The sequence below is a fragment of the Pseudorca crassidens genome, chromosome 5, assembly GCF_039906515.1.
Source record: "Pseudorca crassidens isolate mPseCra1 chromosome 5, mPseCra1.hap1, whole genome shotgun sequence".
Classification (NCBI taxonomy): domain Eukaryota; kingdom Metazoa; phylum Chordata; class Mammalia; order Artiodactyla; family Delphinidae; genus Pseudorca; species Pseudorca crassidens.
Genome location: NC_090300.1, coordinates 23,165,079 through 23,191,528, shown reverse-complemented (window position 1 = coordinate 23,191,528; position 26,450 = coordinate 23,165,079). Strand labels below are relative to the sequence as shown.

At 39.6% G+C, this 26,450-nt stretch overlaps 2 protein-coding genes across 4 annotated transcripts in view; one reads left to right on the top strand and one right to left on the bottom strand.

Annotated features, from left to right (window-relative positions):
- Positions 1-26,450, bottom strand: part of CP (ceruloplasmin) — a 74,549-nt gene that overhangs the window by 20,213 nt on the left and 27,886 nt on the right. For all 3 annotated transcript variants that reach the window (XM_067737530.1, XM_067737533.1, XM_067737531.1), the window contains exons 10-15: positions 9,755-9,905; positions 7,437-7,649; positions 6,399-6,606; positions 4,740-4,879; positions 3,518-3,646; positions 418-524 (exon numbers count right to left, since the gene is read on the bottom strand). In XM_067737530.1, the coding sequence (XP_067593631.1) occupies positions 418-524; positions 3,518-3,646; positions 4,740-4,879; positions 6,399-6,606; positions 7,437-7,649; positions 9,755-9,905 (948 nt within the window). The remainder of the gene's footprint in view (positions 1-417; positions 525-3,517; positions 3,647-4,739; positions 4,880-6,398; positions 6,607-7,436; positions 7,650-9,754; positions 9,906-26,450) is intronic.
- HPS3 (HPS3 biogenesis of lysosomal organelles complex 2 subunit 1) overlaps positions 1-26,450 on the top strand; it is a 94,238-nt gene that overhangs the window by 54,234 nt on the left and 13,554 nt on the right. The window lies entirely within an intron of this gene.

The following is a 26,450-nucleotide window of genomic DNA, read 5'->3' as shown; positions in this document are numbered from 1 at the left end:
TATAGTTGTTGAGTGCTTTTTTGGCTTTGAAGTATTTAATCAAACAGCAGCTGTAGCTGTGCTGTGATTTACTGCTGAGATCAGCATTTTTATTATGTGATAATAGAGCTCTGAAATCATGTACCTCAGTTCTTTAGTATGTATTTTCATATCAAAAGGGAAATAGAATACCATTATTAATACTTAATCCTGTGGTACCCATAATCAGCAGTTACAGAGTTGATACATTTATAACTATATTCTTAAACAAACCCAAAAAAAACAAAAAACAAAAAACCCAAAGTGAATTTCAGAGCAGCTTACTTTCCTATAATTTTAACATAAAATTGGACCACAGGAAAACTCTTAACCTCATCTTCCTTCAACTGTGTGTCTATTTTGGGAATTTGCACAAAACACAAATGATTTAGAGTTTACCTTAACCCGATCCACAGTTGAATAGTAAGCCCATGGAATACAAGGAGAATCTTCTATTCCAGCTCCAGATCTTTCTGGGATTTTCCATATGTAAGTGCGAGTTTCACCTAAATTAATCAAGTGTTAATGTATCTGGTTATATTTGGTATGTATTTGATGTATGTATGTCAAATTGTTATCAAAGCCTTGATAACCAAAGACCCAGAAACTGGAAATGTCAAAGTAATTAGTTTTAAAAAGCAGCAGTACTCAAAGTTGTTTTCAAGAATTTAGTTTTACTAAAAGGAAACATAATAACCTCCATTATTTCAGAGATGATGAAAGTCAGGAGCACACAAGATATTTGCTCTAAGTTATAAAGCTAATAAATAGCAAAAGTACAACTTAGGTCACAGGGATCCCAGTGCTCAGGCCTGTGACCATCCATTACTATTTGTTGCTTCTCAGAAAACAGGCAGAAGTTTCATTGTCTTCAATGATGAAAGGAATATTAAAAAGGAAAATTGTTACACCTCTGACCTAAAGGATAATGAAGCCAACAATTAAAAAATAATTTTCTCTAAGTAAATTTTGTCTGAATTTGGAAAAAAAAAGAATTTAGTTTTAAGACCAACTGTAAGACACACTTTTATATATTCTTTTTCAGTTATAAATTAACTAGCCATGAAACACAGGCCACGCTACAAAGCCAGGAGGTGGCAATTCAGTATCACAATTTGAAGAAACATCACAATAGATCTTTCCTTAGACTTAGTTTGAAGTCTGCTTCTCTAATACACTTTTTTCTTTTCAACTCTTAAGCGATTTTCCCCCAGTGCTAGCTGCTTCCCCGCTGCCTTCTTTGTGTCTGTGTTTCTGGACTATCCTGTGTAATTCCTACAGCTTCACCACTGCCTGCCTGTTTTCCTTTTTCACCGTTATCCTCAGTGATTTCACAGTTCCTGGCAAGGAACCATTAGACCGCTTGATCATGGGTCACTGACTTGTCAGTGACCTCTCTTGTCTGCTCCATTCTGTCATACCATACACTGTTCTATCACAACTCTGTCACATACAGGACATGACCACACCCTGGACCTTCACACTTTCAAGGAGCTCCACCCTCCTATCTTTCTAAGGTCTTTACCTTCTTCCACTTGCCCTGGGCTTCTCTCCAGCCTGATCTTTGCTGCCAGTCATCTCACGGCATCCTGTACCACTACTCACAAGATCTTGACTTTCAGCCATGGCCACTCACTGTCTATTTAGGCAGACCTCACCATTATATATTCCTGCTGTCGGAGTTTAATTAGCTAGAATTTGACAAATTCCTTTACGAGGGAATCAAGCAGGACTTGAGGGACGGTCTCGGGATATGGTAGACTTTTTCCTTTTTCCTCAAGTCCTCCATCTTACCTGCCCCTGTGTCCTCACCCTTTTTGTAAACAGAATGTTTCACTGAAAATTTAAAGAGTAGATTCATCACCTGAACATTTTGTCTCTTCATCTAAACTCCTATTGTCTCTTCTCCATTCCCCGCCCCAACCTGCTCTGCCATCAGTGTTTGATGCCCAAGCCCTGGGCTTGTCCTTGACTCTTGCCCTAACAACCAACCTTTCAGCAGGTCCTTTTAGCACCACCTTTAAAATGGAACCAGAATACAATTCACCACTTCAGCTGCTTCTACCCTGGTACAAGTCTTACTAATTCTTTACCCAGATTATTGCGATAGTCCCCTAACTGAGCCTTGATTTCTGCCCTTGTCCCCTACAGTCACTTTTTCACACACCAACCCCCGGGCTGCGGGCCGGTACCTGTCCGAGGCCTGTTAGGAACTGGGCCGCACAGCAGGAGGTGGGCAGCAGGCAAGCAAGTGAAGCTTCATCTGCCGACCCCCATCGCTCCCCACTGCTCACATTACCCCCTGAACAGTCCCCCTCCACCGCCCCACTGTCTGTGGAAAAATTGTCTTCCACGAAACCGGTCCCCGGTGCCAAAAAGGCTGGGGACTGCCGCTTTAAAAAGTGTTCATCGGATCATCACTGTCCAGCTCAAACTCTCACATGGGATTTCAGAATGAAATGTAAGGTCGTAACCATGGCCTCTGATGTCCCCCTCCCTCCTACTGCATCCGGCTCCCTGACTTGCCTAGGTCTCATCTCCTCACATTCTGCCCCTGGTTGCTCTGCTCTGGCCTTTGGCCATTCCTCAGACACACCAAGTCCACTTCCATCTCAGGACCTAGAAGGCTCTCCCTCTACAACTCCCTGAGGCTCATTACTACTCATCATTTAGGTGTCTTCACCAGTGGCACCTCCTCAAAGAAGCCCTCCTGACCAACCCCCTACCTAAAATAACACCCTTTTACTTACTTTCTCTCATCTGCCTTAATCTTTTTCATAGCACTTTCTACAATTTGATATTATATCTATATTTATTTACTGTTTATCTTGGAAGAATGTGAGGGTAATGAAGCCAGGGCCTTTTATTTCTATTCCCTTATACTGACAAGACCAACTCTCTAGAGTAATTTATTTTTTCTCACTTGATATACTTTGAGAACTGCTAAATTACTGAGAAATGGTCCTTTCCTGGAAGCCAACTTTCCAACGAATAGAAGAAAAATATAGCTTTTATTAAAGAAAACACACATTTATGTATTTAATCTATTGCACTTATTACTCTGTATTAATTAAAGAGACATTTACTGAGTTCCTAGTCCATGCCAGATATTGGGCTAGATTGGAGGGATTTGAAATTCTAAGTGGCAGCATCTGCCCTTAGGACCCTGTCTTTGGATACAGGCATGGAAACTTTCAGCCACATGATAGATGCTGTCTGGGATGTGTTCTAGCTGAGCCTGGGGAGATCATCTCTGCTGACTCAACCTTGAGTATGTGAGCATGTTCAGTACCGTCAGATTTTGTTCTTTACAGTTCTGTGGATTTTTTTTTTTTTTTGGTATGTGCATGTAGGCATATATCACACAGCCACATCTCTGTGTGTGCCCTCTCAACCACCTGCTTCTTCACTCTCTCTAGATGCACTCATGTGGATAACAGGTGTTTGTGGAAAGGCTGTAACGTCTATTAAAATGTACCCCTCCCCACACTGTGAATACCTGGTGCTGTTGGAGTCACTGTAGAACTCTCCGTTTTCACCCCATGGGCGTGTATTGAGTAGGACCTTGTGGCCATGTTTTTAAAGATAATATTAACTTTGTCTCCAACATCTGCATGAAGTTGTGGACCTGGCAAGAGTGAAAAGGAAGACTGGCTTATATAGCTATCAGATTGGAAGCTCTAACTCAGTAATAAAAGCAAAGATCAGGTAACTTTTTTTATCGTTAAGGATGTTGTCTTTGTCGTGTCCCCCTGCCGCCTCGCTTCATGCTGTAGTACTCTTGGATCGATACCCGGTCCCAGAGGATTCAGGATAAAAACACTAGTTATGGCTGCCTCTAACGGTGGAGACTATGGGTGCATCTCTCATCAAGAGTCCTAGGGGAGGTTTTGGCCTGAAAGTTCTAGACCTTCCTGTGAATTAAGGACAGCACTGCCTTTGAAAGGATGGGTGGGGCTACCCCACCCGTTCCTACCCTCTAGCCAATTTTAGCTTGTCTCCTGCCTGAGAGAATTTCTGTGACCCAAAAACAATGCCACTCTCCCTTGGGTGTCTTACTCACTCCAGGAACGGAGGATAAGAAAGCCCCAGGGAATTCTGTTAGTGTAGGAACACAGTGGGCTTGGGAATGGCTTCCCCTTCACTTGATGATTTTAAAGAAAATTCCCAAGACCAGTGTTGGTGGAGTTCTTAGACATTCTGTCTTAAAGTGATTCCTGAAAAATTGAAGTCAACTTTTCCCCAGCCTTGTGCACCATAAAACTTTTCCCTTTTCCTTATTTCCTTGTTTATATGTATACTTCTTCTTAAAGTTGATCATTTACATCTTAATTTTAAAAGTAAATAGCTATAATTTTTTTGGGGGGGGGGAGTAGTAGAATAACAGGGAGAACTTGGTTAAGAATTTCAGTAGAAAGTAATTTCTAGCAATTTCATCAAAAATAAAGGCATCAATTTGATAAACACCAAATATATATAATTGCATTAGTACATGGGATATTATACATTGTTTCTGATAGAAGTAAGTAATATTTTCTTATTCCACATTTTTAGAAAATATAGGCTTCTCATTTTATTAAATAGATTTTGTTTTTCATTTTTATTTGAATAATGTTAATAAATGAACCAAGAAAATGAAGCCCATAGACATGGACTGACTCTCACCGCATGGATTACCACATCACCAACCCACACCCGATGAACTGGAGCTAGGGCAGTACCTAGAATTCCCAGGTGTTCTTCTTCAGGTTTTCTCTCCCCAGGAACTTGGAATGTGCTGTCAGTGAATCGCCGATACACAACTTTCTTGTACTTTGAGCCTATGTAAAATTCTTCCTTATCTAAAAATGCATTTGAAAGACTTAAAACACATACACACACACACACACACACACACACACACACACACACACACACACGACTAAGGTTAGTATTTGTCTTAAGGAAAGTGGAAGTTGAGTTTTAAATTTTGAATAAAAATATATTTTTATTTAATTATGCTAGTTTTTAATATCACTGTCCCATTTGAGCAAGAAAGAATAAGACTTTATCAATAGACAGGTGTTGTAGAAATTGTACCTAGCTAGGAGTGGAGTCATCAGAGTCCTGGCCCTGACTCTGTCACTAGCTAAAATGATGTCTAGCTAGTCATTGCCTGTCAGAGCCTTAGTTTCTTCATCTCTAAAATGAGGTATTCAAGGGGATTCCCTGGCAGTCCAGTGGTTAGGACGCTGCACTTTCACTGTGAGGGCCCAGGTTCAATCCCTGGTCGGGGAACTAAGATCCTGCAAACCACGCAGCGTGGCAAAAAAAAAAAAAAAAAAAAAAAAAAATGAGGTATTCGATGAGGTCGTCTCTAAGTTTTCTATATGGCTAAAATGTTATGAGTCCAGATTTCATCAATGAAGTGTTCTCTGCTTACTGCAGTATTTCTGGTCTATAGGAACAGAAATGGCCTTTTTATCCAGCCATTCCCTGATGTAAAGCTTTCATTGACTCCTAACAGCTCTGCATACTTTTAACAGTTCTATCCCAATCATTGAAATAAACTTTTACTCCCTTACAGCACAAATCACACTCACCATGGCTGTCAAACTGACCAGCTAACCACCTGCCTTGCTGTAGGTTACCAGTCATGTTGTGCACTCCAGATCTGAACACAAGCCCACCCTGATCTCTCAAATCATATCCCCAAAGGGTTAGTGCATAATGGGAGATGGGAGAGGGGAGAGTGCTTGGCAAAGTATCAGGTGATGCTGGAAGTGTCAGGTGATGCTGCACTAAATGTATTGTTTCTGAAGCTCCAATAACCATCCTTTACTTACATTTGTTCACTGACCTCACTTTTACATTTCCACAGCGTACATGTTATTGGTGGTTTTTGAAGCATATTATCCTGTAAGTTCTTAGAAGAGACCATATCTGCTCTAGTGCCCTCAAGAATTTAAAATATTCTTCCATATATAATAAATAGTTTTAAGAATGTGAAATAACTGATTACTAGACTCATAATGAAATATCTGGACTAAAGATAAGCAACAAATAGTTGGTAAAGAAAATTATTTTAGCTCTGAATGTAGGCATTAATTTTGGTTTTAGTTTGAAAATCTGACAAGGGCACATGAGTATGAGAAGAGGGTCTAATAGAAAAGAAAGTAAGATGAGTAACTGCAAAGAATCAAATGAGATCAATGAAAATTTTCCTGTGAGAAAATTGAGAGAAGCAGAAATGAATGAGGAGGGTCCCTAGGAAGCATTTTGTTGTTGTTTTTGTTGTTATTGTTTAATGCAACTGTTCGTTGGTTTTTAATTTAGCATAATTCTTACTACTATGAAAGAGAAACCTAAAAAAAATTGGGAATCAGAATCTGGAGAATTACTTTAGTTCTTGTAAATGATGCAGCTCCTTTTCCCATTTCCTACTTGGGGAATAATCCCATTCCACCTCCACCGCTGCGATGTAGTAGGTCCTTTCTCCCAGGTAGTGGTATGAATTCTCAGATGGCTGCCTGCACTGGTTCACAGTGTACTTTTGTTTCATGCCACCTGTGTAGTGATCAGTTGTGAGGCACTCAACATCAAAAGTCCCTGGAATGGTAAATAAAAAGGCAGTTCACCTCCTCTGAGTATTTTTACCCACCTTTCCCTATAAGTCATCAGCCCCTTTCCCTTCCCTATTTTTCTTCATAGTACTTATAACCACTTGATATACACATTAATATACTTGCTTGTTGTCTGTCTCCCTGCATTAGAATTTCATCTCCATGAAAGCAGATACTTGATATATCTCTTTTGCTCACTGTTGTATTTACATTTGCCTAATAAAGGAAAGGTGACACCGAGCATGTCCTGCGTTTTAGTGGCATCTTATGAACCAAATAAAGCCTGAGGCAAGTTAGCATATTTTCATGTTTTGGTTAAAATTCTTTTTTGTTTTAGTTTGTTTTACTCATTCAGAGACAGTTCTGTCAGTGTCTCTGAATTTGCATGGCTAGAGTTCTAATATAGCCTATTCAATTGTAGACAACTAATTAGCCAACACTACATCTAGGGGACAGAGACATGACAAAAAGTTTAGATGCAAAGCCTTTGTGGGAGTCATTCCCTTTCTAGTCTGATTTGCCAGCTATCTTTAAAGGCCCATAATTGAAAAGGAGACCATCTTGAGGATTTGACTGGGTTGAAATGGGAGAAACCTCAGTACACTTTTGTCACTCCCTTCCCTCCCCCCAACAAACAGGAAATGGACCTCTCTGGCATATACTTAGCTGACAATAGCCCAGACATATCTTCCAAGGGAAGGAAGAGTAGTTGGGAGGCTTGGGGAAGGGATGAGCTTATCCTCCAACACTGAATTTTAAACTGAAACCACACGAATCGATCCAACAGAAACTTGTCTTGACTTTAAAGGAATATACCTTCCGTGTCAGGCTGCATGAAGAGCCTCAGACTTGTTTGAGGGAAGAGGTTTGCTGTGTCTCTCCTTTCTCCTCTTGACAGATAAGTGTTTCCTGAAAAGTATATCCCGTGTACATCAACCTCATTTCCAGCACTGAATAAATACCACACAACTGAATCTCCTTGGCACATGTTGAGACCAGGCTGATTCCCGTACATGAATCCATTCATGGCTGTAAAGGTTGGGAAATGATATTTTGAAAGTGGTTTAATCTTACGTCCTACTTCATGACAACCTCCCAGACTTTCCAGAGCCAACTGGGTTTATTTGATTTTTAAAAGACCCATTCAGGCCTGCCCACCCCTTTATGTCTCAGGAGTGTCTCTGCAACTCCTTGCTGTACCCAGCACTTCCAGGCAGGCCTGGGCTGAAAGACGTAGAGCTGAATGCAGGGTTCTTGAAGTTCTGGGCCCTGGGAATCTCACTGTTCTTCCCAGCGAGTCACTTCTCAGTTCTCTCAAGGGCCGTATTTGTGAGCACCAAAATGGGTGGATAATAACAGCTCTTCCAGGGCACTGTAGGCTGGGAATGTGTTTGTTGCTCTAGATGGAAAATTCTCTGATTCATCTTGAATAACAGGGAAGAGTATATGCAGGAAGTTTCCTCTCACCGCTCTTTTTTATTTTATAACTCTACCATCCAGTCTGATAGATCCTTTTATTTATTTATTTATTTATTTATTTATTTATTTATTTATTTATTTATTTTTGGTTGTGTTGGGTCTTCGTTGCTGCGCATGGGCTTTAGTTGCAACGAGCGGGGGCTACTCTTTGTTGCAGTGCGCGGGCTTCTCATTGCAGTGGCTTCTCTTGTTGTGGAGCATGGGCTGTAGGCGTGCAGGCTTCAGTAGTTGTGGCACGCGGGCTCAGTAGTTGTGGCTCACGGGCTTAGCTGCTCTGTGGCATGTGGGATTCTCCCGGACCAGGCCTCGAACCTGTGTCCCCTGCATCGGCAGTCAGATTCTTAACCACTGCACCACCAGGGAAGTCCCTTACTGCTATTTTTAATAGATAATATTCTTGACTCCTCCAAAATCAAAAGAAGTATTTTAAAGATTGTGGGTGGTGTAACTATTATCAATCCAATTTAAAAAACATCAGTTTGTAATACAACTTTACTTTTTTTCCTTCTAGTTATAGTGATTTTCATATGTTGTCCATTAGTGGCATGGACATTATGATCAATCAGCTTGCTATCTCTAAACTCTAACTGTATTTTATTTATTTTTTTTTTAAATTTTATTTCTTAACAGCTTTATTGAAATACAATTCACATACCATATAAGTCAACCATTTGTTTATTTATTTTTGGCAACGTCCTCGGCATGTGAGATCTTAGTTCCCCTGCCAGGGATTGAACCTGTGCCCTCTGCAGTGGAAGCATGGAGTCTTAACCACTGGACCGCCAGGGAAGTCCCTCTAACTGTATTTTAGAATTACACTAGAAGTTAATCTGATGCTGTTTCAATTAAATAAAGGTCTCTGGAGGTTGTCCTGAGGATTTAAAAAATAGTTTTAATAGTTTGTTAAAATTCCTAGGGGATTCTTACATGTAGTCAAGGATGAGAATCATTGAAGTTCTTGACAGCAGAGATCATAAAAGGAGCCTGTCATTATTAAGCCATAGATGAGAAAAGCATCTAATCCAATTGCTCTCAAATTTAAGCATAAATCAGAACAACCTGGAGGATATGTTAAACAGATTTCTAGCCCCACACCCAAAGTTTCTGATTCAGTAGGTCAGGGATGGAGCCCAAGAACTTGCATTCCTAACAAGTACCTGGGTGATGCTGAGGTGGCTGACCCAGGGACCACATTTTAAGGACCATGCATCTAATTGGCATATATTATATGTTTTATTATTTTGAATTAAGTGAAACGAAGATTCAATTGACTTACATGTTAAATAATCAACAGTACTACCCTTAGAGCACTATGGTATTTAATCATTTATTGAAAATTAATCAATGGGCAAAGCTATTAGTATTTTGGTTTAATTAAAAGCATTACAGGGCTTCCCTGGTGGCGCAGTGGTTGAGAGTCCGCCTGCCAATGCAGGGGACATGGGTTCGTGCCCCAGTCTGGGAAGATCCCACATGCCGCGGAGCAGCTGGGCCCGTGAGTGATGGCCGCTGAGCCTGCGTGTCCGGAGCCTGTGCTCTGCAACGGGAGAGGCCACAACAGTGAGAGGCCCGCATACAGCAAAAAAAAAAAAAAAAAAAGCATTACATGTGCAGCACTGAAATAACTTGATATTGGTGGATGATACAGTACTTACAGTGCATCTTATTAGATTCCTGAAAGTCTTCATTTTCCTTATCCACCTGATCAGGTGCTGTTGTAAACATTCTAATATTATCATCCAGGAGTAAACTCTCATTCTCATCAAACACTGTAGGAAACAAATAGAACTCCTTGTCTACATCCTTCTGTAAATCAAAACAAGAACAGTGAGGTGAAGACAGAATAAGTAAAGCAGAAAGACTTCCATATATACAATACTATTTATGCACAAACATGCTAAAGGAAGGACAAGAACTGAAGTTTCCATTCCTGTTTGAGAATGGAGCTCACAATATACTCCTGTTGACCACCAGAATTTTGATTGGTATCTGCGTAGTAGATTTTTGGCTCAACACAATAATCTAAGCCTCTCTCTGCACTTAAAAGTTCTGACTCTCCTCTCCCTACCTTTCTGCCAGCTCTGCCAGTTTCACTTGAACCCACCCCCAAATTGTTAAAATGGGGCATTTAATTGTTAAAATGGCGCAGGGGTTTTGTGCTTGTGCTAGAAATTAGGGAAGGTGCTATTCACAGTCATGAAAGCTCAAAGAATTCCTCTAAAGCAGAGCACGTGGAAGCAGATACATCTTAAGTGCAGAAATAGCCTGCAAGTGAATTGGAACAAGAATTCACACACAGATTGGTTCAAGATGGCGGAGTAGAAGGACGTGCTCTCACTCCCTCTTGCGAGAGCACCAGAATCACAACTAACTGCTGAACAATCATCAACAGGAAGACACTGGAACTCACCAAAAAGGATACCCCACAACCAAAGGTAAAGGAGAAGCCACAGTGAGACGGTAGGAGAGGCGCGATCACAATAAAATCAAATCCCGTAACTGGTGGGTGGGTGACTCACAAACTGGAGAACACTTATGCCACAGAAGTCCACACACTGGAGTGAAGGTTCTGAGCCCCACGTCAGGCTTCCGAACCTGGGGGTCTGGCAAAGGGAGGAGGAATGCCTAAAATCAGACTTTGAATGCTAGTGGGATTTGATTACAGGACTTCGACAGGACTGGGGGAAACAGAGACTCCACTCTTGGAGGGCACACACAAAGTAGTGTGTGCATTGGGACACAGGGGAAGGAGCAGTGACCCCATAGGAGACTGAACCAGACATACCTGCTAGTGCTGGAGGGTCTCCTGCAGAGGCGTGTGGTGGCTGTGTCTCACCGTGAGGACAAGGACACTGGCAGCAAAAGTTCTGGGAAGTACTCCTTGGCGTGAGCCCTCCCAGAGTCTGCCATTAATCCCACCAAAGAGCCCAGGTTGGCTCCAGTGTTGGGTTGCCTCAGGCCTAACAACCAACAGGGAGGGAACCCAGCCCACCTATCAGCAGTCAAGTGGATTAAAGTTTTACGGAACTCTGCCCACCAGAGCAACACCCAGCTCTACCCACCACCAGTCCCTCCCATCAGGAAACTTGCTCAAGCCTCTTAGCTAGCCTCATCCACCAGAGGGCAGACAGCAGAAGCAAGAAGAACTATAATCCTACAGCATGTGGAACAAAAACCACACTCACAGAAAGATAGACAAGATGAAAAGGCAGAGGGCTATGTACCAGATGAAGAAACAAGAAAAAACAACTAAATGAAGTGGAGATAGGCAACCTTCCAGAAAAAGAATTCAGAATAATGATAGTGAAGATGATCCAGGACCTCGGAAAAAGAATGGAGGCAAAGATCGAGAAGGTGCAAGAAGTGTTTAACTAAGACCTAGAAGAATTAAAGAACAAAAAAACAGAGATGAACAATACAATAACTGAAATGAAAGTACACTGGAAGTAATCAATAGAAGAATAACTGAGGCAGAAGAACGGATAAATGACCTAGAAGACAGAATGGTGGAATTCACTGCTGCTGAACAGAATAAAGAAAAAAGAATTTAAAAAAATGAAGACACCTAAGAGACCTCTGGGACAGCATTAAACACAACAATATTCACATTATAGGGGTCCCAGAAGGAGAAGAGAGAGAGAAAGGACCCGACAAAATATTTGAAGAGAGTATAGTCAAAAACTTCCCTAACATGGGAAAGGAAATAGTCACCCAAGTCCAGGAAGCGCAGAGAGTCCTATACAGGATAAACCTGTATTTATATTATTATAAATATATATGCAACCAACATAGGAGCACCTCAATACATAGGCAACTGCTAACAGCTATAAAAGAGGAAATCGACAGTAGCACAATAATAGTGGGAGACTTTAACACCTCACTTACACCAATGACAGATCATCCAGACAGAAAATTAATAAGGAAACACAAGCTTTAAATGACACAGTAGACCAGATAGATTTAATTGATATTTATAGGACATCCATCCGAAAACAGCAGATTACACTTTCTTCTCAAGTGCACGTGGAACATTCTCCAGGATAGATCACATCTTGGGTCACAAATCAAGACTCAAGAAAACTGAAATCATATCAAGCATCTTTTCTGACCACAACGCTATGAGATTAGAAACCAATTACAGGGAAAAAAACATAAAAAACACAAACACATGGAGGCTAAACAATACATTACCAAATAACCAAGAGATCACTGAAGAAATCAAAGAGGAAATCAAAAAAATACCTAGAGACAAAGGACAATGAAAACACAAAGACCCAAAACCTATGGGATGCAGCAGAAGAAGTTCTAAGAGGGAAGTTTATAGCAATCCAAGCCTACCTCAGGAAACAAGAAAAATCTCAAATAAACGATCTAACCTACACCTAAAGGAACTAGAGAAGGAAGAACAAACAAAACCCAAAGTTAGCAGAAGGAAAGAAATTACAAAGATCAGAGCAGAAATAAATGAAATAGAAACAAAGAAAACAAAAGCAAAGATCAATAAAACTAAAAGGTGGTTCTTTGAGAAGATAAACACAATTGATAAACCATTAGCCAGACTCATCAAGGCAAAAAGGGAGAAGACTTAAATCAATAGAATTACAAATGAAAAAGGAGAAGTAACAGCTGACACTGCAGAAATACAAAGGATCATGAGAGATTACTACAAGTAACTCTATGCCAATAAAATGGACAACCTGGAAGAAATGGACAAATTCTTAGAAAAGCACAACCTTCCTAGACTGAACCAGGAAGAAATGCAAAATATAAACAGACCAATCACAAGTGCTGAAATTGAGACTGCAATTAAAAATCTTCCAACACACAAAAGCCCAGGACCAGATGGCTTCACAGGAGAATTCTATCAAACATTTAGGGAAGAGCTAACACCTATCCTTCTCAAACTCTTCCAAAATATAGCAGAGGGAGGAACACTCCCAAACTCATTCTATGAGGCCACCATCACCCTGATACCAAAACCAGACAAAGATGTCACAAAGAAAAAAACTACAGGCCAATATCACTGAGGAACATAGATGCAAAACTCCTCAACAAAATACTAGCAAACGGAATCCAACAACACATTAAAAGGATCATACACCATGATCAAGTGACATTTATCTCAGGGATGCAAGGATTCTTCAAAATACGAAAATCAATCAGTGTGATACACCATATTAAAAAACTGAAGAATAAAAACCATATGATCATCTCAATAGATGCAGAAAAAGCTTTAGACAAAATTCAACACCCATTTATGATAAAAACTCACCAGAAAGTGGGCATAGAGGGAACCTATCTCAACATAATAAAGGCCATATATGACAAACCCACAGCAAACATTGTTCTCAATGGCGAAAAACTGAAAGCATTTCCTCTAAGATCAGGAACAAGACAAGGATGTCCACGCTAACCACTGTTATTCAACTTAGTTTTAGAAGTCCTAGCCACGGCAATCAGAGAAGAAAAAGAAATAAAAGGAATACAAATTGGAAAAGAAGTAAAACTGTCACTGTTTGCAGATGATACGATACTATACATAGAGAATCCTAAAGATGCCACCAGAAAGCTACTAGAGCTAATCAATGAATTTGGTAAAGTTGCAGGAATCAAAATTAATGCACAGAAATCTCTTGCATTCCTATACACTAATGATGAAAAATCTGAAAGAGAAATTAAAGAAACAATCCCATTTACCACTGCAACAAAAAGAATAAAATTCCTAGGAATAAACCTACCTAGGGAGACAAAATACCTGTATGCAGAAAACTATAAGACACTGCTGAATGAAATTAAAGATGATACAAACAGACGGAGAGATATACCATGTTCTTGGATTGGAAGAATCAATATTGTGAAAATGACTATACTACCTAAAGCAATCTACAGATTCAGTGCAATCCCTATCAAATTACCAATGGCATTTTTTACAGAACTAGAACAAAAAATCTTAAAATTTGTATGGAGACACAAAAGACCCCAAATAGCCAAAGCAGTCTTGAAGGATAAAAACGGAGCTGGAGGAATCAGACTCCCTGACTTCAGACTATACTACAGTAATCTACAGTAGTATAGTAGATATACAATAGCCAGTAAAGCTACAGTAATCAAGACAATATGGTACTGGCACAAAAACAGAAATATAGGTCAATGGAACAGGATAGAAAGCCCAGAGATAAACCCACGCACCTATGGTCAACTAATCTGTGACAGAGGAGGATATACAATGGAGAAAAGGATATACAGTGGAGAAAAGACAGTCTCTTCAATAAGTCGTGCTGGGAAAACTGGACAGCTACATGTAAAAGAATGAAATTAGAACACTACCTAACACCATACACAGAAATAAACTCAAAATGGATTAGAGACCTAAATGTAAGACCGGACACTATAAAACTCTTAGAGGAAAAACACACTTTGACATAAATCACAGCAAGATCTTTTTTGATCCACCTCCTAGAGTAATGGAAATAAAAACAAAAATAAATAAATGGGTCATAAGGAAGCTTAAAAGCTTTTGCAAAGCAAAGGAAACTACAAACAAGATGAAAAGACAACCCTCAGAATGGGAGAAAATATTTGCAAACGAATCAATGGACAAAGGATTAACCTCCCAAATATATAAACATCTGCAGTTCAATATTAAAAAAATAAACAATCCAATCAAAAAATGGGCAGAAGACCTAAATAGACATTTCTCCAAAGAAGACATACAGAAGACCAAGAAGCACATGAAAAGCTGCTCAACATCACTAATTATTAGAGAAATGCAAATCAAAACTACAATGAGGTATCACCTCACACCAGTTAGAATAGGCATCATCAGAAAATCTGCAAACAACAGATGCTGCAGAGGGTGTGGAGAAAAGGGAACCCTCTTGCACTGTTGCTGGGAATGTAAATTGATACAGCCACTATGGAGAACTGTATGGATGTCCCATAAAAAACTAAAAATAGAATTACCATATGACCCAGCAATCCTACTACTGGGCATATACCCAGAGAAAACCATAATTCTAAAAGACACATGCACCCCAATGTTCATTGCAGCACTATTTACAATAGCCGGGTCATGGAAGCAACCTAAATGGCCATCAACAGATGAGTGGTTAAAGAAGATGTGGTACACATATACAATGGAATATTACTCAGCCATAAAAAGGAACGAATTTGGGTCATTTGTAGAGACCTGGATGAATCTAGAGACTGTCATACAGAGTGAAGTAAGTCAGAAAAAGAAAAACAAATATCGTATATTATTGCATACATGTGGAACCTCGAAAAATGGTACACATGAACTGGTTTGCAGGGCAGAAATTGAGACACAGATGTAGAGCACAAACGTATGCACACCAAGGGGGGAAAGCCACAGAGGGGTCGGGGTGGTGATGAGATGAATTGGGAGATTGGGATTGACATATATACACTAATATGTTTAAAATGGATAAGTAATAAGAACGCTTTGTATGAAAAGATAAAATTCAAAAATTACAAAAATAGAAAAAGAATTCACTCAATCTCCAGCCATCTGGACATTCTCACTTCCCCTTCCCCTATCCTTGGTGAAAAATAAGGAAGCAGAAACACTATCTGGTCTATGGAATGATTCAGTAGTTGACACGAAGGCAATTGGTCTAAAGAATCAAAGCATATGAATCCCTGAGGAAAACTTATTCTCTTAAAGAAGAGAAAACTTGAGAGATTATTGCATATCTTTTTCCTGAGATCATTTTTTGGATGAAAAACATGCTTATCAAATTTTAAAAATCCAACTAACCTGAAGGTTAGATCCTGCAGACAACTGAATCACTGATGCAGATGGTCTTAAGAAAGCTCCCATAAGTCAGAAGAAAAGATTCAAAGATGAAAAATATATACCTAGTAATGATTTTAGAGAGAAGTTATAAAAGGGTGAGACATAATAATAATAAATAATGGTGGAAATATTCACCACTATAAAGGGAAAAGACTAGAGTATTCAGATTCAAAAACCTCACTGAAAACAAGACAAAATTAGTAATATAGTATACCTAAAAATGTACTGGTAAAAATTTTGGATTTCAGAGAGACAAATTTCTACAATAATCCATTTTAAAAGTTACCATGAACATTGGACTCCTCTAGTACAATAAATGTCAGAGGAAGTTAGAGTAGCAATTACATTTTTTGGGGAAAAGATTATGATTGAAAAATTCTATACAGGCAAAGCACAACAAAGTGACATTTTCAGATGTGTCAGGATTCCAGCAGGGAACTTCTATAATCACTGACATGCTGACCTGCAGAGAAAACTTCAGTAAAAATTTTACAGGTCACATTTCCTAATTATAATGCAACAAAACTGAAAATTACTCATAAAAGGACTAAAAGTAAAAAAAAAAAAATCATATTTTGTCCAAATAACTCAGATCAAAGAAGAAACAAAATTGAATTTCTAAGAATTTAGTAAGTAATGTCCATGAGAACACTACAAGTCATAATGTATGGAATATAATTAAACATATAAACTGAGAGTCTGAAATGTTTATTTTAAGCAAAGCCAAATAAAAATAAATATTGTAAATATCTGAAAATTTTAGAAAAATACAAAGAAATGAGTTAATAAAAGCAAAAGAAATTTACAAAAATGTAAAGGTATTAAAATTCTTCCCAATTTATTTAATGCAGATAGTACAACTATGATATATCACTAAAAAAGCACACAGAATCTAAACTAATATTACTTATAACTTAGATGAGAAATTCTAAATAAAACACCATCAAATTCAACACAGAAATATATTTTAAAAAAACACATGCTCAAAGTAATATTTTTTTCCCCAGAACTGCAAGGATGGTTCAATAGGAAATTCTTAATGTACTTGGTCACACTTATTGGTCAAAGGAGAAAAGATAGGTAATAATTCAAGGAAATCTAAAAATAATTTTTTATAAAATTTGACATTCTGGCAGTAGCTGTTCCTTTTGTGTTTCCCTCAGAGTTTTGCAAGGCTGCCTCTTTAAAATTTAGATCTCACCTCAAATAATACTTCCACATTATCTAAACTTTAATTTCTATTCACTATCACATTACCCTGTTTTGTTTTTTTAAAACACATATCACTTTCTGAGGTTATTTTTATTTTTTATTTTTTTTTTCTTTATTTTTTTTTAACATCTTTATTGGAGTATAATTGCTTTACAATGGTATGTTAGTTTCAGCTTCACAACAAAATGAATCAGTTATATATATACATATATTCCCATATCTCTTCCCGCTTGCGTCTCCCTCCCTCCCACCCTCCCTATCCCACCCCTCCAGGCGGTCACAAAGCACCGAGCTGATCTCCCTGTGCTATGCGGCTGCTTCCCACTAGCTATCTACCTTACGTTTGGTAGTGTATTTTTTCTGTTTGCTTATCTCCTCTCCTTTCCATGCCATCACTCCCTTTGCCCCTTCCTTTCTGCTACACCACACATTAGAATATAAACTCTATTAGAGCAGGTCTTATTTAGCAATGAATTCTGTGCCTAGCACAGTACTTTTTTTTATTTTTGGTTTTTCTTTTTTTTTTTTTTGAGCAGCTCAAGTGATTTTAAACAGAAAACACAGTGCCAGTAAACCAGAAATAGAATAAAAAGTAACAACTAATAGCCAATGTCATATTTAGTGGTAAAATAATAGAGATATTTTCATTAATCTCAGACACTAAACAAGCTACTATTTAACTTACTCTGAATATTTTATCCAATCTGAAGCCACATGGCTAATACATGAAAAAACCAGGATGAGGACTTTTTTTTTTTTTTTTTTCTGGCTGCACCTTGCGGCGTGTGGGATCTTAGCTCTCTGACCAGGGATCAAACCTGCACTCCCTGTATTGGAAGGGCAGAGTCTTAACCACTGGACTGCCAGGAAGGTCCTCAGGATGAGGACTTTTAATAGTTCCTGTAGACCTTCCTATGTTGTGACTCTCATTTGACAAATGAAGAAAACAAAATATGTAGAGAAAAAACCTCACATTTTAAATCTCAACTCACTGAGTCTCAGCTCCTCTTCTGTAAAAATGGGGCTAACAATACTTAGCCTCTTGGGTTGCTGTGAAGGTTAAATGAAGTAAAATGTGCAAAAGTGCCTAAACGGAGTTCAATAAACATTAGTCTCCTTTTATTCCTTTCCAAGGTAAGCACAAGATAAAATAATGGAATTTAAAGGTAGAAAACCAGGGACTTCCCTTGTGGTCCAGTGGTTAAGAATACGCCTTCCAATGCAGGGGACACGGGTTTGATCCCTGGTCGGAGAACTAAGATCCCACATGCGGTGGGGCAACTAAGCCCGTGCCACAACTACTGAGCCTGCACTCTCTGGAGCCCGTGCACCACAACCAGAGAAGCTCACGCATCACAATGAAGAGCCCATGCACCACAACAAAAGATCCCACATGCCGCAACAAAGATCCCACATGCCACGACTAAGACCCAATGCAGCCAAATAAATAAATAAAATTTTTAAATTGTAAAAATCTTTTAAAAAAAAGGTAGAAAACCATTTTTTTCAGTAACATATTTAAAATTTTTAAATGATGGCATTACCATTTATAATAGACAAATAAAAATAAAATATCTAGGCATACACTTAAAAAAATCCAAAACCTATATAAGGGGAACTATAAAATACTCCTGAAAAACACAAAAGTAGACTTGAACAAGTGGAAAGACATATGTTCTTGTGCAGGGTTACTCAACTTTATAATAATGGCTGTTTTTCCTAATTTAATTTGTATATTTGAGACAATCCCAATAAAACACTCTCAGGATTTTTTTTTTCTGGAGCCAAGTAAGTTTTTACAAGGTTCATTAGAAAGAATAAATAAGCAAAAATGGCCATTAAAATGATGAAAAAAGTGCCTTGAGGTATGGCTACAAGTCATTTAAACACATTATAGAGGCTCTGTAATTATAATAGTATGGTATTGGTGCATGAATAGATAGAGAACAATGGAATAGAATAGAAAATCAAGAAATGGACTCAATTGTGTATGAAAATTTAATATCTGATAAAGGGGAGCATTTAAATCAATGGGCTAAAGTGTGACTTTTTTTAAAAAAATTTATTTATTTAGGCTGCATCAAGTCTTAGTTGTGGCAAGCAGGACCTTCATTGCCACGTGCAGGACCTTTGTTGTGACCAGCGGGCTCTTAGTTGCAGTGTGTGGGATCTTTAGTTGTGGCATATATGTGGGATCTAGTTCCCTGACCAGGGATCGAGCCCAGGCCCCTGCACTGGGAGTGTGGGGTCTTAGCCACTAGACCACCAGAGAAGTCCCCTAAAGTGTGACTTTTTAATAAATGGTGTTGAGATAACTGGATAGCCATTTAGAAAAAGATAAATTTGATCTATTCCTTAACTGTACACCAGCATAAATTCTAAGTGGAACAGAGACTTAAAAGTGAAAAATGAAACCTTACAAGTACTTGAAGGCAGAATGGGTGAATTCCTTTATAACCTGAGAGTTGTGAAAACTTTCTTAACTATGACTTGGAATCCATTAACAATAAAGGAAAAGATGATAGAAATAAAAATTTCACATGGTAAACAACAACATCCATAAGCAAAGTATAAAGGCAAATGATAAACTAAGATAAAAAATATTTACAGCTAATATCTCAAACAAAGACTTTCTATAACTAATATATAGAAAGCTTCTAAATCAGTGAAGAAAAATAACCTTATAGAAAAATGGGATAAGGTTATGAACAATTCATGGAAAAGAAGTGAATATAGTTCTTAATGATTTGAAAAAATGTTCAACAACTAATAATAAGAGAAACACAAATTAAAATTACAGAGGTACTGTTTATGTCTTTTCAGACTGGTAAAAATCCCCAAATTTGGCAATACACTTATGAACTGTGGAAAACAGATAATCCAATCTCATACTTGGTGGGAGTATAAAATGGTACAATTCCTATGGAAGGGAATTTGGCAATATCTAGCAAAAGAGTACATGTGTTTATCCTTTGCCCCACCAGAACCAGATTTATCCCAAAGACATGTTGTCAAAATACAAAGAGACATATGAACAAGGCTACCTGTAACAAATGTATTTGTAAGAGCAAAGACTGGAAAGAGCGGAAACACCTGCCAAATAGTGGACCGATTGTATAAACTGAGGCATGTCTACACCAGGGAGTAATATCCACTGTAAAAAAGTATGAGGGACAGATACACCAGAAATACATCTACGCGTGGAACAACTCCTACGGAGCATCTACTGAACGCTGGCAGAAGACCTCAGACCTCCCAAAAGGCAAGGAACCCCCCACGTACCTGGTTAGGGCAAAAGAAAAAACTAAACAGAGACAAAAGGATAGGGACGGGTCCTGCACCAGCGGGAGAGAGCTGTGAAGGAGGAAAAGTGTCCACACACTAGGAAGCCCCTTCGCGGGTGGAGACTTCGGGAGGCAGAGTGGGGGAGCTTGGGAGCCGCGGAGGAGAGCACAGCAACAGGGGTGCGGAGGGCAAAGCGGACAGATTCCAGCGCAGAGGATCGGGCCGACCGGCACTCACCAGCCGAGAGGCTTGTCTGCTCGCCCGCCGGGGCGGGCGGGACTGGGAGCTGAGGCTCCGGCTTTTGTCGGAGCGCCGGGAGAGGACTGAGGTTGGCGGCGTGAACACAGCCTGCAGGGCGTTGGTGCGCCGCGGCTGGCCGGGAGAGAGTCCGGGGAGGGGTCTGGACCTGCCGAAGAGGCAAGAGACTTTTACGTCCCTCTTTGTTTCCTGGTGCGCGAGGAGGGGGATTAAGAGCGCTGCTTGGGAGGGCTCCGGGGACGGGGCGCGAGCCGCGGCTGGGAGGGCGGAGCCCAGAGACGGACATGGGACGCTGAGGCCGCTGCTGCCGCCGCCAGGAGGCCTGTGTGCGAGCACAGGTCACTAGCCACACGCCCCTCCGGGGAGCCTGTGCAGCCCGCCACTGCCAGGGTCCCGGGATCCAGGGACGGCTCCCCCGGGAGAGCGCACGGCGCGCCTCAGGCTGCAGCGTCACGCCGGCCTCTGCCGCTGCAGGCCCGCCCCGCACTCCGTGACCCTCCCTACCCCGCGGCCTGGGTGAGCCAGAGCCTCCGAATCAGCGGCTCCTTTAACCCCGTCCTGTCTGAGCAAAGAACAGACGCCCTCCGGCGACCTACACGCACAGGCGGGGCCAAATCCAAAGCTGAGCCCCTGGGAACTGTGAGAACAAAGAAGAGAAAGGGAAATCTCTCCCAGCAGCCTCAGAAGCAGCGGATTAAAGCTCCACAATCAACTTGATATACCCTGCATCTGTGGAATACCTGAATAGACAACGAATCATCCCAAATTAAGGAGCCCTGTGGATGAAAGGCTCTTGGTGCTGCAGCCAGGAGTCAGTGCTGTGCCTCTGAGGTGGGAGAGCCAACTTCAGGACACTGGTCCACAAGAGGCCTCCCAGCTGCACATAATATCAAACAGCAAAAATCTCCGAGAGATCTCCATCTCAACACCAGCACCCAGCTTCACTCAACGACCAGCAAGCTACAGTGCTGGACATCCTATGCCAAACAACTAGCAAGACAGGAACACAACCCCACCCATTAGCAGAGAGGCTGCCCAAAATCATCATAAGTCTACAGACACCCCAAAACACACCACCAGACGTAGACCTGCCCACCAGAAAGACAAGATCCAGCCTCATCCACCAGAACACAGGCACTAGTACCCTCCACCAGGAAGCCGACACAACCCACTGAACCAACCTTAGCCACTGGGGACAGACACAAAAAACAACAGGAACTACGAACCTTCAGCCTGCAAAAAAGGAGACCCCAAACACAGTAAGATAAGCAAAATGAAAAGACAGAAAAACACACAGCAGATGAAGGAGCAAGATAAAAACCCACCAGACCTAACAAATGAAGAGGAAATAGGCAGTCTACCTGAAAAAGAATTCAGAATAATGATAGTAAGGTTGATCCGAAATCTTGGAGATAGAATGGACAATAGAATGGACAAATTGCAAGAATCAGTTAACAAGGACCTAGAAGAACTAAAGATGAAACAAGCAACGATGAACAACACAATAAATGAAATTAAAAGTACTCTAGATGGGATCAATAGCAGAATAACTGAGGCAGAAGAACGGATAAGTGACCTGGAAGATAAAATAGTGGAATTAACTACTGCAGAGCAGAATAAAGAAAAAAGAATGAAAAGAACTGAGGACAGTCTCAGAGACCTCTGGGACAACATTAAACGCACCAACATTCGAATTATAGGGGTTCCAGAAGAAGAAGAGAAAAAGAAAGGGACTGAGAAAATATTTGAAGAGATTATAGTTGAAAACTTCCCTAATATGGGAAAGGAAATAGTTAATCAAGTCCAGGAAGCACAGAGAGTCCCATACAGGATAAATCCAAGGAGAAATACGCCAAGACACATATTAATCAAACTGTCAAAAATTAAATACAAAGAAAACATATTAAAAGCAGCAAGGGAAAAACAACAAATAACACACAAGGGAATCCCCATAAGGTTAACAGCTGATCTTTCAGCAGAAACTCTGCAAGCCAGAAGGGAGTGGCAGGACATACTGAAAGTGTTGAAGGAGAAAAACCTGCAACCAAGATTACTCTACCCAGCAAGGATCTCATTCAGATTTGATGGAGAAATTAAAACCTTTACAGACAAGCAAAAGCTGAGAGAGTTCAGCACCACCAAACCAGCTCTACAAGAACTGCTAAAGGAACTTCTCTAGGCAAGAAACACAAAAGAAGGAAAGGACCTACAATAACAAACCCAAAACAATTAAGAAAATGGGAGTAGGAACACACATATCGATAATTACCTTAAATGTAAATGGACTAAATGCTCCCACCAAAAGACACAGATTGGCTGAATGGATACAAAAACAAGACCCATATATTTGCTGTCTACAAGAGACCCACTTCAGACCTAGAGACACATACAGACTGAAAGTAAGGGGATGGAAAAAGGTATTTCATGCAAATGGAAACCAAAAGAAAGCTGGAGTAGCAATTCTCATATCAGACAAAATAGACTTTAAAACAAAGACTATTAGAAGAGACAAAGAAGGACACTACATAATGATCAAGGGATCGATCCAAGCGGAAGATATAACAATTGTAAATATTTATGCACCCAACATAGGTGCACCTCAATACATAAGGCAAATACTGACAACCATAAAAGGGGAAATCGACAGTAACACATTCATAGTAGGGGACTTTAACACCCCACTTTCACCAATGGACAGATCATCCAAAATGAAAATAAATAAGGAAACACAAGCTTTAAATGATACATTAAACGAGATGGAGTTAATTGATATTTATAGGACATTCCATCCAAAAACAACAGAATACACATTTTTCTCAAGTGCTCATGGAACATTCTCCAGGATAGATCATATCTTGGGTCACAAATCAAGCCTTGGTAAATTTAAGAAAATTGAAATTGTATCAAGTATCTTTTCTGACCACAACGCCATGAGACTAGATATCAATTACAGGAAAAGATCTGTAAAAAATACAAACACATGGAGGCTAAACAATACACTACTTAATAATGAAGTGATCGCTGAAGAAATCAAAGAGGAAATCAAAAAATACCTAGAAACAAATGACAATGGAGACACAACGACCCAAAACCTGTGGGATGCAGCAAAAGCAGTTCTAAGGGGGAAGTTTATAGCAATACAAGCCCACCTTAAGAAGCAGGAAACATCTCGAATAAACAACCTAACCTTGCACCTCAAGCAATTAGAGAAAGAAGAACAAAAAAACCCCAAAGCTAGCAGAAGGAAAGAAATCATAAAAATCAGATCAGAAATAAATGAAAAAGAAATGAAGGAAACAATAGCAAAGATCAATAAAACTAAAAGCTGGTTCTTTGAGAAGATAAACAAAATAGATAAACCACTAGCTAGACTCATCAAGAAAAAAAGGGAGAAGACTCAAATCAGTAGAATTAGAAATGAAAAAGGAGAGGTAACAACTGACACTGCAGAAATAAAAGAGATCATGAGAGATTACTACAAGCAACTCTATGCCAATAAAATGGACAATCTGGAAGAAATGGACAAATTCTTAGAAATGCACAACCTGCCAAGACTGAATCAGGAAGAAATAGAAAATATGAACAGACCAATCACAAGCACTGAAATTGAAACTGTGATTAAAAATCTTCCAACAAAGAAAAGCCCAGGACCAGATGGCTTCACAGGCAAATTCTATCAAACATTTAGAGAAGAGCTAACACCTATCCTTCTCAAACTCTTCCAAAATATAGCAGAGGGAGGAACACTCCCAAACTCCTTCTACGAGGCCACCATCACCTTGATACCAAAACCAGACAAGGATGTCACAAAGAAAGAAAACTACAGGCCAATATCACTGATGAACATAGATGCAAAAATCCTCAACAAAATACTAGCAAACAGAATCCAACAGCACATTAAAAGGATCATACACCATGATCAAGTGGGGTTTATTCCAGGAATGCAAGGATTCTTCAATATACTCAAATCTATCAATGTGATAAACCATATTAACAAACTGAAGGAGAAAAACCATATGATCATCTCAATAGATGCAGAGAAAGCTTTTGACAAAATTCAACACCCATTTATGATAAAAACCCTGCAGAAAGTAGGCATAGAGGGAACTTTCCTCAACATAATAAAGGCCATATATGACAAGCCCACAGCAAACATCATCCTCAATGGTGAAAAACTGAAAGCATTTCCACTAAGATCAGGAACAAGACAAGGTTGCCCACTCTCACCACTCTTATTCAACATAGTTTTGGAAGTTTTAGCCACAGCAATCAGAGAAGAAAAGGAAATAAAAGGAATCCAAATCGGAAAAGAAGAAGTAAAGCTGTCACTGTTTGCAGATGACATGATCCTATACATAGAGAACCCTAAAGATGCTACCAGAAAACTACTAGAGCTAATCAATGAATTTGGTAAAGTGGCAGGATACAAAATTAATGCACAGAAATCTCTGGCATTCCTATATACTAATGATGAAAATTCTGAAAGTGAAATCAAGAAAACACTCCCATTTACCATTGCAACAAAAAGAATAAAATATCTAGGAATAAACCTACCTAAGGAGACAAAAGATCTGTATGCAGAAAATTATAAGACACCGATGAAAGAAATTAAAGATGATACAAATAGATGGAGAGATATACCATGTTCTTGGATTGGAAGAATCAACATTGTGAAAATGACTCTACTACCCAAAGCAATCTATAGATTCAATGCAATCCCTATCAAACTACCACTGGCATTTTTCACAGAACTAGAACAAAAACTTTTGCAATTTGTATGGAAACACAAAAGACCCCGAATAGCCAAAGCAATCTTGAGAACGAAAGAAGGAACTGGAGGAATCAGGCTCCCAGACTTCAGACTATACTACAAAGCTACAGTTATCAAGACGGTATGGTACTGGCACAAAAACAGAAAGATAGATCAATGGAACAGGATAGAAAGCCCAGAGATAAACCCACGCACATATGGTCACCTTATCTTTGACAAAGGAGGCAGAAATGTACAGTGGAGAAAGGACAGCCTCTTCAATAAGTGGTGCTGGGAAAACTGGACAGGTACATGTCAAAGTATGAAATTAGATCACTCCCTAACACCATACACAAAAATAAGCTCAAAATGGATTAAAGACCTAAATGTAAGGCCAGAAACTATCAAACTCTTAGAGGAAAACATAGGCAGAACACTCTATGACATAAATCACAGCAAGGTCCTTTTTGACCCACCTCCTAGAGAAATGGAAATAAAAACAAAAGTAAACAAATGGGACCTAATGAAACTTAAAAGCTTTTGCGCAGCAAAGGAAACCATAAAGAAGACCAAAAGACAACCCTCAGAATGGGAGAAAATATTTGCAAATGAAGCAACTGACAAAGGATTAATCTCCAAAATTTATAAGCAGCTCATGCAGCTTAATAACAAAAAAACAAACAACCCAATCCAAAAATGGGCAGAAGACCTAAATAGACATTTCTCCAAAGAAGATATACAGAGTGCCAACAAACACATGAAAGAATGCTCAACATCACTAATCATGAGAGAAATGCAAATCAAAACTACAATGAGATATCATCTCACACCAGTCAGAATGGCCATCATCAAAAAATCTAGAAACAATAAATGCTGGAGAGGGTGTGGAGAAAAGGGAACCCTCTTACACTGTTGGTGGGAATGTAAATTGATACAGCCACTGTGGAGAACAGTATGGAGGTTCCTTAAAAAGCTACAAATAGAACTACCATATGACCCAGCAATCCCACTACTGGGCATATACCCTGAG